General features: G+C 36.6%; 1 protein-coding gene across 1 annotated transcript in view; it reads right to left on the bottom strand.

Moving 5' to 3' along the window:
* Window positions 1-6280: 6280 nt before the first annotated feature.
* Window positions 6281-12780, bottom strand: part of LOC113930469 — a 119471-nt gene continuing 112971 nt past the window's right edge. Inside the window, exons 6-7 of the mRNA XM_035725433.1 lie at window positions 6738-6841; window positions 6281-6329 (exon numbers count right to left, since the gene is read on the bottom strand). Coding sequence (XP_035581326.1) covers window positions 6789-6841 — 53 coding nt within the window. The 3' untranslated portion in view covers window positions 6281-6329; window positions 6738-6788. The remainder of the gene's footprint in view (window positions 6330-6737; window positions 6842-12780) is intronic.

The raw sequence follows: 12780 nt of genomic DNA, 5'->3' as shown, positions 1-12780 counted from the left end.
AGGTGAGTGGAGGACACTCCTGTGTGATGGCTTTAACACCTTGAATTGCAGGGAAAGCCAACAGTGTTTTATTCTGAAATTTTAATATCAGTAGAAATGTGAACTAGTATTAAAGGAGAAACAGATGGGACAAAATGAAGGAAGACTGTTGTACTACTGGGATTCTATAGACAAAGAAGAGGGCCTACAGATGTATCTAGCTGGGAACATACATTATCCCTCAGAAAAGGGGCAAATGACCCCAAAGTAGGTTCAGAGGTTGGCAGAGCTGCCACTGCCACTAGGAACCCAGAGGGGCAATGCCAAGGGATAGAGCCATCTCCTCTCTCATTCCTGAGACCAAGGTCATCTCCTGAGTTCCAAATGTTAGGGCTACCTAAGCTGTTCAGAAGAATGTACTGTAGTAACCCTGGGTGGGTGGGAGGCCACCAATTAACATGGCTAAGAATGTGTTGCAAGTCACAAAATTTCTGAGTTTTTCAAAATCAAAAATTTTTGGCGTGAAAGAAACAGACTCAGAGAAGTCTGAGTGAATGAGAGCAGTAACTGTAGCTTCTAGGGAGCCTAAATAGGTTTTTTGAACTTTTGGATTTAGATAATTCTGTACTTATTTTGAGTCCTTACTTATGCTTTTCAATGAACTGCACAACATGAGTAGTGTTGAAACAAATTGGACTTGGGTATACTTGTGCTATTAATACTATTTTCCTCTGTTGTTGCTTATAATTTGTTAGTGAAGCAGTAGCCCTTCCCTTATATCATCTTCTCAGTAACCACAGCATTAGATCATGATTGCTCACTAGGTACATTTTTCCTCAATCACCCACTGAAGAGAATAAAGAGGTATACGCACTTCCGACTCTGCTCAACCACATCAAACCCCATTTTCCTTTCTGCTTTCCAGATTTCCTATGTCACTCACACTTGCACTCCCAGTCATCCATCCAGAGCCCAATGATAGTGCATTAAATGTTGTTTTACTAGCGTTCCCACTTAATTTCTGAAATTACAAATGCAAGAACCCATAGCCCAGGCATGCATACACACACACACACACACACACACACACAAATATCTTAATGGAATCAAGTTCTTAAAATGACTTTTTACACAATACAGATTAGGAGAGAAGATGGCAGCAGCATAGGAAGGTCCTAGGCTTGCCTCATGTATGAGTACATCTAGATAACTATCAAATCAACCTAAATACCCCAGAAATCAACCTAAAGACTGGAAGACCAAACTGTACAACTAAAGGCAGAGAAGAGGCCACAGAAAGGTGTGGAGAAATGGTTTGGGAAAGAAATGGACTGTGGCTGCTGCAGTGTGGAGGGAGCCAGAGTTACAGAGAAGGGTGAGAGACAGTCTAGCACACAGGGATGCCCACACGGGGAAGATGCATCCCCATGGCAATTGGCTTGGAAAGCAAGAGAGATTGAACTTTGTGAGTTTTGGCAACCAGCAGGGCTTAAAGCCTGGAGTTTTAAAGGTCAGTGGGCTTGGCTCAGGGAGAGCCCAGAGGACATTGGGGCTACTCTTGCAGAAAAGGCAGGGCAAACAGATCACAAACACACAGCATGGAAATATCAATGTGAATAGCACCGGGAGCACACAGTGCAGAGGTTACTTACTCATCTCAGAGTGTGTCCCACAGAGGCAGCATTCACAGAGAGAATTCTCCAGGAAAAAAAAAAGACAGGCACCACTTCCCTCCCCGACCCCTCAGCATAAGCACAGGGCCACATGTAAGAACCAGCATAGTGATGACACTGCTATCTAATTGTTTAAATAAAGCCCTAGCTCCCCACCACACTCTACTGGAACCAACATTCCCAGTCATGCTTGCCTCAATCCCAGCATGGTGGGCCCTCTCACCCAGAACACTGGCCCAGACCCTTGCCAACATCATGTATCCTGAATCGAGAGTTTTGCAGGGCCTCAGTTCCAGTGTCAGTGTTGACAGGTCTCATTTCATAAACAGACAAGAGCACACCAACTTAAAACTCACCAAATTCAGGCCAGAGACCAAACACTGCCCACAAGAGGCAAAGAGAACTTCTGCAGATGACTGCACTGAAGGATAAAGTGGCCAGGACATAACAGCACAGTACACACAGCACACTTTGGAGACACTCCTTGAAGCACCAGGTCCTGGGGAACAGGGCACATAACACTGCAGGGTACTATAGAACCTCTTCTTCATAAGACCATTACCCTCAAGAATAGGAGATATAGCTAACTTTCCTAACACACAGAAAACAGGCACAGAGACTTAGACAAAATGAGAAGACAGAGGAATTTGTTTCAAATGAAATAACAGGAAAAGGTCATGGCCAGAGATCTAAGCAAAACAGATATAAGTAACATGCCTTACAGAAAATTTAAAGTAATGATCATAATCACTGGTCTTGAGAAAAGAGTGGAAGATGTCAGTGAGACCTGTAACACAGAGATAAAGAATAACATAACAGAGATAAAGGGCTCAATAAATGAAATAAGAAACATGTTTGATGGAATGAACAGCTGGCTGGAAGAAGCAGAGGAACAAATTAGTGACCTAGAAGACAGAGTAATGGAAAGTAATCAAGCTGAATGAAAGAGAAAAAGACATGAAAAATGAGAATAGACTTAGGGAACTCAGTGATTCCACCAGATGTAATAACATTCATATTATAGGAATTCCAGAAGAAGAAGACAGAGAAAAGGGGGCAGAAAATTTATTTCAAGAAATTATGGTTGAAAACTTCCCTAATATGGGGAAGGAAACAGATATCTAGATCCAGCAGGCACAGAGAACCCCTAAAACCTCAACAAAAGCAAATCCACACCAAGACATATTATAATTAAAACGGCAAAATGGGGGCATTTGGGTGGCTCAGTCAGTTAAGTGACCGACTCTTGATTTCAGTTCAGGTCATGATCTCAGCTCCTGAGATTAAGCCCCATGTCATGTCAGGCTCCATGCTCAGCAAGGAGTCTGCTTGAAGATTTCTCTCCCTCTGCCACTCCCCCTGCTCATGCTATCTCTCTTTCTGTGTCTCTAAAATACATAAATAAATCTTTTAAAAAAAGAAAAATGAAAATGAAAACACTAATTCTAAAAGATATATGCACCCCTATGTTTTTGCAGCATTATTTATTTATAATAGCCAGGATATAAAAGCAGGCAAAGTGTCCATTGCTGGATGAATGGATAAAGATGATGTGGTGTGTGTGTGTACATACACACACAATGGAATATTACTCAGCCATAAATAAGAATGAAATCTTGCCATTTGGGACAACTAGGTAGACAGAGAGGGCATTTGCTCAGTGAAATAATTCAAAAAGAGGAAGACATATATGTATGATTTCACTTATATGTGGAATCTAAAAAACAAACAAATAGAAACAGACTCAAATACAAAGAACAAATGTGGTTGTCAGAGAGGAGGGGGTTGGAGGATGAGTAAAATAAGCAAAGGGGATTAAGAGGTATAGACTTCCAGTTAGAAATAAGTAAGTTGTGGAGATGAAAAGTACATCACTAGGAATATAGTCAATAACATTGTAATAACATTGGTGGCAGATGGTGACTACACTTATCATGGTGAGCACTGAGTAATGTACAGAGTGGTTGAATCACTATGTTCTATCCCTGAAACTAATATAACATTGTATATCAACTATACTTCAATAAAATTTTTTTAAAAATCATAATCCAAATATATGTTGTTTACATGAGACTCACTTGAAATACAAAGACGCAAGTAGGTTGAAATTGAAATGATAGAAAATATTTCCTCAGCAAATAGTAGCAAAAAAGTGATGGGGTAGCTATACTAATACCAGACACAAAAGACTTTAACCCAAGGAGTTTTGCAATAGGCAAAATGAACATTAGGTATTGATGAAACAGACTATCCAGCAACATATAACAATTATAAACATATATGCAACTAACAACAGAACCTCAAAATACAAGAGACAAAATTTGACAGAACTGAGGAGTGAAATAGACCATTCTATGGTAATATTTGTAGACTTCAAACCCACTTTCAAGAGTAATTAGAACAACTACTCAAAACATTAATGAGAGAACTTAAACAACAATAAATCAAGAGACCTAATAGACATATACAGAACATTCCACCCAACAACAGCAGAATGTATAATCTTCTAAAGTGCACATGGAACCTTCTCCAGGGTAGGCCATATTGTAGGTCAAAATAATTTTTTAAAAGTCAAAATCATACAAAATATCTTCTTTGATCACAAAAGAATTAACTAGAAATAAATAGGAGTTAAAATTAAAAATTCACAAATATGTGATAATTAAGCAATATACTCAAAAACCAATAAGTAAAATAAGAAATCACAAGGGGAATTAGAAACTATGTTGAGATGAATTAAAATTAACATACAACATATCAAAACTGATGAGATGCAGCAAAAATTGCTCATTGGGAAATTTAAAGCTGCAGTTCCCTACACTGAAAACAAGAGAGATCTCAGGTCAATAATCTAACTTTATTCATTAAGGACTAGAAAAAGAGCAAATTAAACCGAAATGTAGCAGGAAAAAAGGAAATAATAAAGATTAGAGCAGAGGTAAATTAAATAAAGAATAGAAAAATAATGAAGACAATCAATGTAACCAAAAGTTGGTTCTTGGAAAAGATGAACAAAATTGGCAAGCCTTTACCTAGACTAACAACAACAAAAATAACAGAGAAGATTCAAACTCTAAATCAAATATGTGAGACCATTACCATAAAGTTGACAGAAATTAAAGGATTATCAGAGAATACTATAAACAAATGAATGCCAACAAGTAACAACCTAGATGAAATAGATAAATTTCTAGAAACACATGAACAAACTAAGTCAAAAATAAATGGAAAATCTGAACAGAACAAGTAGAGCCACTGAATTGGTAACCACAAGCCTTCAAAGAAAAGCCCAGGACCAGTAGCACCAGATGGTTTCAATGGTGAATTCAACAAACATTAAAAAAGAATGAACATCAATAGCAGGAGGGGAAGAATGAAGGGGGGAAATCGGAGTGGGAGATGAACCATGAGAGATGATGGACTCTGAAAAACAAACTGAGGGCTCTAGAGGGGAGGGGGGTGGGAGGATGGGTTAGCCTGGTGATGGATATTAAAGAGGGCACATTCTGCATGGAGCACTGGGTGTTATATGCAAACAATGAATCATGGAACACTACATCAAAAACCAATGATGTAATGTATGGTGATTAACATAACAATAAAAAATTTCAAGAAAAAAAACTAATGATGTAATGTATGGTGATTAACATAATAATAATAATAATAAAAGAATGAACATCAATTCTTCTCAAACTCTTCCCAAAATTTGCAAGAAGAGGGAATACTTCCTAATTCATTCTATGAAGCCAGCATTATCCTGATATGAGAGCTAGATGAAACACAAGAAAATAAAATTATAGACCAATATCTTTTATTAATATAAATGTAAATCCTCAAAAAATATAAACCAAATCTAGCAGCAACATATCAAAAGTGAGATTTATTCCAGGAATGCAAGAATTGTTTGATATGTAAAAATCAATCAGTAGTATACTACATAAATATGCCTACTTTTGCCATTTCTACTCACCATTGAACTGGGAACTCAGATATTAGAAGAGAAATAATAGGCATCCTGATAGGTGAAAAAAAAGAAGTAAAATTATATTTGCATATGACATGATGTTATATATTTAAAAAAACTAAACAATTCACAAATAAAACTAATAGAGCTGATAAAAGAATTTAGCAAGTGGCAGAATACAAGATACACACAAAAATCAATTTTATTTCTATACACTAGCAATGTGCAATCCAGAAGGGAAATTTAGAAAGCAATTCCATTTTTTAAAAGATTTTATTTATTTATTTATTTGTGTGAGAGAGAGAGAGAGTATAAGCAGGGGGAGCAGAAAGCAGAAGGAGAAGCAGGCTCCCCACTGAGCAAGAAGCCTGATACAGGACTTGATCCCAGGACCCTGGGATCATACCTGAGCTGAAGGCAGACACTTAAAAGGCAGACACTTAACCAACTGAGCCACCCAGGCATCCCTGAAAGCAATTCCATTTACAATAGCATCAGAAAGAATAAAACTCTTTTTTAAAAAAAGATTTATTTATTTTAGAGAGAGACAGAGAGCAAGTGAGTGCGGTGGGGAGGAGCAGAGGGAGAAAGTCTCATGCAGACTCCACACTGAGTGTAGAGCCCGATGTGGGGCTACATCTCATGATCCTGAGATCATAACCTGAGCTGACACCAAGAGTTGGAGGCTTAACAGACTGCACCATGCAGATGCCCTGGAAAGAATAAAATTCTTAGGATTAAATTTGACCAATGAAGGACAAAATTTGTATACTGAAAATGATAAAACATGGCTGAACTAAATGAGGCCTAAATAAAAGGAAGGACATCTAAATTCATGGATTGGGAAATAATATTGTTAAAATGGCAATTGTCCCTAAATTAACCTACAGACTCTATGCAATACTTATAAAAATCTTGTGGCCATTTTTGTAGAAATGTGCAAGCTAGTACTAAAATTCACTTGGATTTATAAGTAACCCTAAATAACTAAAACAATCTTGATAAAGAAACAGGACCATGACCTAAAGTGGCTTAAACAAAAGAACTGTACTGACTAATACAACAGAAAGTCTAGATGTAAACTTCAGGTATGGTGGGATCAGGGCTCTGGTTCTACTCACCTTTAATTTGGCTCCCCTCATGGGCACAAGATGTCTTCCAGAAGAACTGAGTTACTGAGTTAAAAATACTTTCATGTTCATGTACAGTTGGAAAGAAAGAGACGCTTCCCAGGGGAAAAAAAGAAAAAGAAAAACAAACATGGAGGATTCACATTTCCCAATTTTAAAACTTATGACAAAGCTACAGTAATCAAAGCACTATGGTACTGGCATAAAGACAGACATATAGATCAGTGGAAAAGAATGGGAATTCAAAAATAAACCCATACATTTATGGTCGACTGATTTTCAACAAGAGTGCCAAGACCATTTAACGGGAAGAAATAATCTCTTTAACAAATGGTGCTAAGACAAATACATATCAAATTGCAAAAGCATAAAATCTGACCATACCTCACACCAGATACAAAAATTAACTCAAAATAGGACAGAGTTAAACCCATGAACTCTTACTATATTATGAGAATATAGGAGTGTATGTTCATGGCCTTAGATTTGGCAATGGTTTCTTAGATAAGACACCAGAAGCACAAGCAATAAAAAAAAAATGGTCTTCATCAAAATTAAAAACTTTTGTGTATCAAAAAAAGAAAGAAAAAGAAGATAGCAGGAGCGGAAGAATGAAGGGGGGGAAATCGGAGGGGGAGACGAACCATGAGAGATGATGGACTCTGAAAAACAAACTGAGGGTTCTAGAGGGGAGGGGGTGGGAGGATGGGTTAGCCTGGTGATGGGTATTAAAGAGGGCACGTTCTGCATGGAGCCGTGGGTGTTATGCACAAACAATGAATCATGGAACACTACATCAAAAACTAATGATGTAATGTATGGTGATTAACATAACAATAAAAAATTTTAAAAATGGTTAAAATAGCAACTTGTATATCATGCATATCTTACCACAATAAAAAAGTCAATGCGTCAATGTTAAAAAAAAAAACTTTTGTGTATCAAAAGTCACCATGAAGAAAGTGAAAATGCAACCCACAGAATAGAAAATATTTGCAAATCACATATCCTATAAGGTGACCAGCTACCATACTGAATCATCTCACTGAAAAACCTCAGGAGTGATATAAGGAACTCATGAATAACAAAGATATTTTTATCACTTGGGAAATTCCAAGGGTTTTACAAGCTCTAGGCCAGGTAAGTGGGACAGATACCAGGCAATTTTTTTTATATACAACACCTATGTAAAATTTAAGAAAACATGTACTAGTCTACATGCTGAAAATTACAAAATTCTTGTGGAAGAAATCAAAGACCTCAATAAATGGAGAGACATACAAAGAGGTTTGTGAGATGGAAGAATCAACATAGTAAAGAGGTCAGTTGTCTCCAAAGTGACCATAGGTTAATGCAATTCCTATACATATACCACATAATTGTATACTAAAATCGTGAATTTGTGGGCATTTTCATGTGTGTGAGCATGTAGATGTGTGTTAAGTAAATAGTGAGCATATTTATATTTGTGAGCTTGTTAATGTGCAAGTGTGACTGAAAGTGTGAGTGTGGGTACATGATGATAATGTGGAACAATATTTAGTGTGTGAATGGATTGTTAAGCATGTTTGTGTGAATGAATATGAGTGTGAGCAAATTAACCTTGAGTATGTTCATGTGGGTCAATGAATGTCTCAATATATTGATGTATGGGAATAACTACATGAATGACTTCATTTATGTAAGCATATTTAGGTGTGTGGGTGAATAAGGATTTTCATGTATGTGTTATATGTAAGCAGGTTAGTTTACTTGTGTGAGTGAATGTGTAAGCATGTGTATATGTTAGTGTGTGTGAGAGTAAACTTGTGAGCACACCCATGAGAGTGAGTGAATGTGTGAGCATGGGCATGTTTATCAGCATGCCTGTGTGAGACTGAAAGCATAAACCTCTTCACATGTGAAAATGTGTAAATGTGACTTTGTATTTAAGTGAATGTACATTTTAGTATATGTGACTGAATTTGTTAGCATGTGCAAGGATATTAGCGTGTTTGTATATGTGAATGTATAAGCATGTCAACTTATTGAATTTGTTAATGTATATTTGTAAAAGTGAATATGTGAGCATGGTCATGTGAGTGTATCTATGTGTATGAGTGAACGTGGGGAACTTTATGGTAAATCTGAGCATGTTCATTTGTGACCAAATACATGAGAATGTCTGAGTTAATGTGTGTGAGGGAATGTATGTGTGCATGCATATGAGGAATATGTGTGTGTGAATTTTTGTGCATGCCCATGTAAGTGATTATGTGTGAAATTGTGAGTGTAAGTAGATGTAACAATGTATGTAAATGAATTTGTGAGCAATTCATGTGGGTAAGTGAATATGAGAGCAAGTTTGTATGAGTGAATGATGCATGAGCATGTTGTTGTAAGGGACTGTATGTAAGTATGTGGGTGTCAGTGTATATGCATCTGTGTGTGAATAATTTGTGAGCAAATTTGTGTACATGTGTGATAGGGTGATCAATTTATTTTTCTCTTTTTTATTCTATTTTATTTTCTTGTAGTTTCAAGTTCTTATTTAATTTCCAGTTAGTTAACATACAGTGTAATATTAGTTTCAGGGTGTAGAATTTAGTGATTCATCACTTACATAAAACACCCAGTCCTCATCACAAGTGCCCTCCTTAATACCCATCACCTGTGAACCCATCCACCCCCTCAGCTCCCCTCCAGCAATCCTCACTTTGTTCTCTATAGTTAAGAGTCTGTTTCCTGGTTTCCCTCCCTTTTCCCCTCTATGTTCATCTGTTTCATTTCTTAAATTCTACATATGAGTGAGATCATATGGTATTTGTCTTTCTCTGACTGACTTATTTCACTTAGCATAATATACTCTAGCTCCATTTATGTCATTGTAAATGACAAGATTTCATTATTTTTAATAGCTGAGTAATATTCCATTGCATATATATATGTGTGTGTGTGTGTGTGCATGTATATATATAGATATATATAGATGTAGATATAGATATATTCCATTCCATATATATACCACCTCTTCTTTAACCATTCATCAGTCAATGGACATTTGGGCTCTTCCAATAATTTGGCTATTATTAATAATGCTGCTATAAATATCAGGGTGCATGTATCCCTTCAAATCAGTATTTTTGTAAACTTCAGGTGTATACGTAGTAGTGTAATTTTTGGATCATAGGGTAGTTCTATTTTTAACTTTTTGAGGAACCTCTGTACTATTTTCCAGAGTGGCTGTACCAGTTTGCATTCCCACCAAAAGTAATAAGAGGGTTCCCCTTTCTCCACATCCTCACCAACATTTGTTATTTCCTGTGTTGTTAATTTTGGCCATTCTGACAGGTATGAAGTGATATCTCATTGTAGTTTGGTGGGTTTTTTTTTTTTGTTTCAAGTTTTTATTTAAATTCTAGTTCGTTAATATATAATCTAATATTGGTTTCAGGAGAAGAATTTAATGATTCATCACTTACATATAACACCCAGTGCTCATCACAAGTGTCCTCCTTAATACCCATCACCCATTTAGCCCATCCCCTGCCCACCTCCCCTCAGTCAACCCTCAGTTTGTTCTCTCTAGTTAATAGTCACTTATGGTTTGCCTCCCTCTTTTTCCCCCCTTCCCCTATGTTCATCTGTTGTTTTTCTTAAATTCCACATATGAGTGATATCATATGCTTTTGTTTTTCTCTAACTTGTTTCCCTTAGCATAGTACACTCTAGGTCTATCCATGTTGTTGCAAATGGCAAGATTTAATTCTTTTTGATGGCTGAGTAATATTCTATTCTATATATATATGTATATATCTCATATCTTCTTTATCCCTTTCATCAGTAGATGGACATTTAGGTTCTTTCCATAATTTGGCTGTCATAGATAATGCTGCTATAAACATTAGGGTGCACGTGTCCCTTCAAATCTGTATTTTTGTATCCTTTGGGTAAATACACAGTAGTGCAATAGCTGGATGTAGGGTAGTTCTATTTTTAACTTTTTGAGGAAACTCTATAATGTTTTCCAGAGTGGCTGTACCAGTTTGCATTCCCATCAACAGTGTAAGAGGGTTCCCCTTTCTCTACATCTTCACCAACACCTGTTGTTTCCTGTGTTGTTAATTTTGGCCATTCTAACAGGTGTGAGGTGATAGCTCATTGTAGTTTTGATTTGTACTTCCCTGATGATGAGTGATGTTGAGCATCTTTTCATGTGTCTGTTAGCCATCTGGATGTCTTCTTTGGAAAAAATGTTTATTCATGTCTTCTGCTCATTTCTTAACTGGATTATTTGGTTTTTGGGTATTGAGTTTGATAAGTTCTTTATTGATTTTGGATACGAACCCTTTATCAGATATGTCATTTGCAAATATCTTCTCCCATTTTGTTGGTTGTCTTTTAGTTTCATTGAGTGTTTCTTTTGTAGTGCTGAAGCTTTTTATCTTGATGAAGTCCAATAGTTCATTTTTGCTTTTGTTTCCCTTGCCTCAGGAGACACGTCTAGTAAGAAGTTGCTATAGCCAATGTCAAAGAAGTTGCTGCCTGTGTTGTCCTCTAGAATTTTGACAGTTTCCTGTCTCAATTTAGGTCTTTCATCCATTTTGATTTTTTTGTATGGTGTAAGAAAGTGGTCCAGTTTCATTCTTCTGCATGTTGCTGTCCAGTTTTCCCAACACCATTCGTTGAAGAGACTATTTCCCATTGGATATTCCTTTCTGCTTTGTCAAAGATCAATTGAGCATACAGTTGTGGGTCCATTTCTGGGTTTTATATTTTGTTCCATTGATCTATGTGTCTATTTTTTGCCAGTGCCATACTGTCTTGATCACTACAGCTTTTTAATAGAACTTGAAGTCTGGAATTGTGATCCCTCCAGCTTTGCTTTTCAGGATTGCTTTGGCTATTCAGGGTCTTTTGTGGTTCCATATAAATTTTAGGTTTGTTTGTTATATCTATGTGAAAAACATTGGTGGCATTTTGATAGGGATTGCATTAAATGTGTAGACTGCTTTGGGTAGTATAGACATTTTAATAATATTTGTTCTTACAATTCATAAGCATGGAATGTCTTTCCATTTCTTTGTGTCATCCTCAATTTCTTCCATCAGTGTCTTAGTTTTCAGAGTACAGATCTTTTACTTCTTTGGTTAGGTTTATTCCCAGGTATCTTATGGTTTTGGGTACAATTGTAAATGGGATTGATTCCTTGATATCTCTTCTGGCTGCTTCATTATTAGTGTATAGAAATGCAACAGATTTCTGTGTGTTGATTTTGTATCCTGTGACTTTACTGAATTCGTGTATTAGCTCTGGCAATTTTTTGGTGGAGTCTTTTGGGTTTTCTACATAGAGTATCATGTAGTCTACAAATAGTGAAAATTTGACTTCTTCATTGCTGATTTGGATACCTTTTATTTCTTTTTGTTTTCTGATTGGTGAGGCTAGGACCTGTGGTATTATGTTAAATAACACTGGTGAGAGTGGACATCCCTGTCTTGTCCCTGACCTTAGGGGAAAAGCTCTCAGTTTTTCCCCATTGAGGATGATATTATCTGTGGCTTTTTCATATAGGGCCTTTCTGATGTTGACATATGTTCCCTCCATCCGTACTTTGTTGAGATATTTTTTTAGCAAGAATGGATGCTATACTTTGATAGTGTGATCAATTTAATGTGAGTCATGGAATGTGTGTGTTTTCGTGTTTGTGAGCATGTTTTTGTGTTTGATTGTGTAAGAGAAGTGTGTTAGCATGTATGTCAGTATAGAGTGAGCATATTTGTACATGTATACATGTTAATGGGAGTGTGAGTGGCTATGAGTGTATGCAAATGATTTTGTGGGAAGATATCTGTGTGAGTGAATTTGTGGGTATGCCTGTGTGTCAGTGAATGGATAAGCATGCAAATATGTAAACATATTAATGTTAAGTAAGCTCATGTGTGAGTGAACTGTGGGTGTGTTAACATATGTGGGTTAATGTGTGAGTATATCTGGGTGTGAGTGTATGTGAACATTTTCATGTAAAGAGTGTTTACTTGAGTATATTTATATA

This window comes from Zalophus californianus, chromosome X (assembly GCF_009762305.2).
Source record: "Zalophus californianus isolate mZalCal1 chromosome X, mZalCal1.pri.v2, whole genome shotgun sequence".
In the NCBI taxonomy this organism is placed as follows: Eukaryota; Metazoa; Chordata; class Mammalia; order Carnivora; family Otariidae; genus Zalophus; species Zalophus californianus.
The sequence above is the reverse complement of the archived record's forward strand: the minus strand, read 5'-3'. Positions and strand labels throughout refer to the sequence as shown.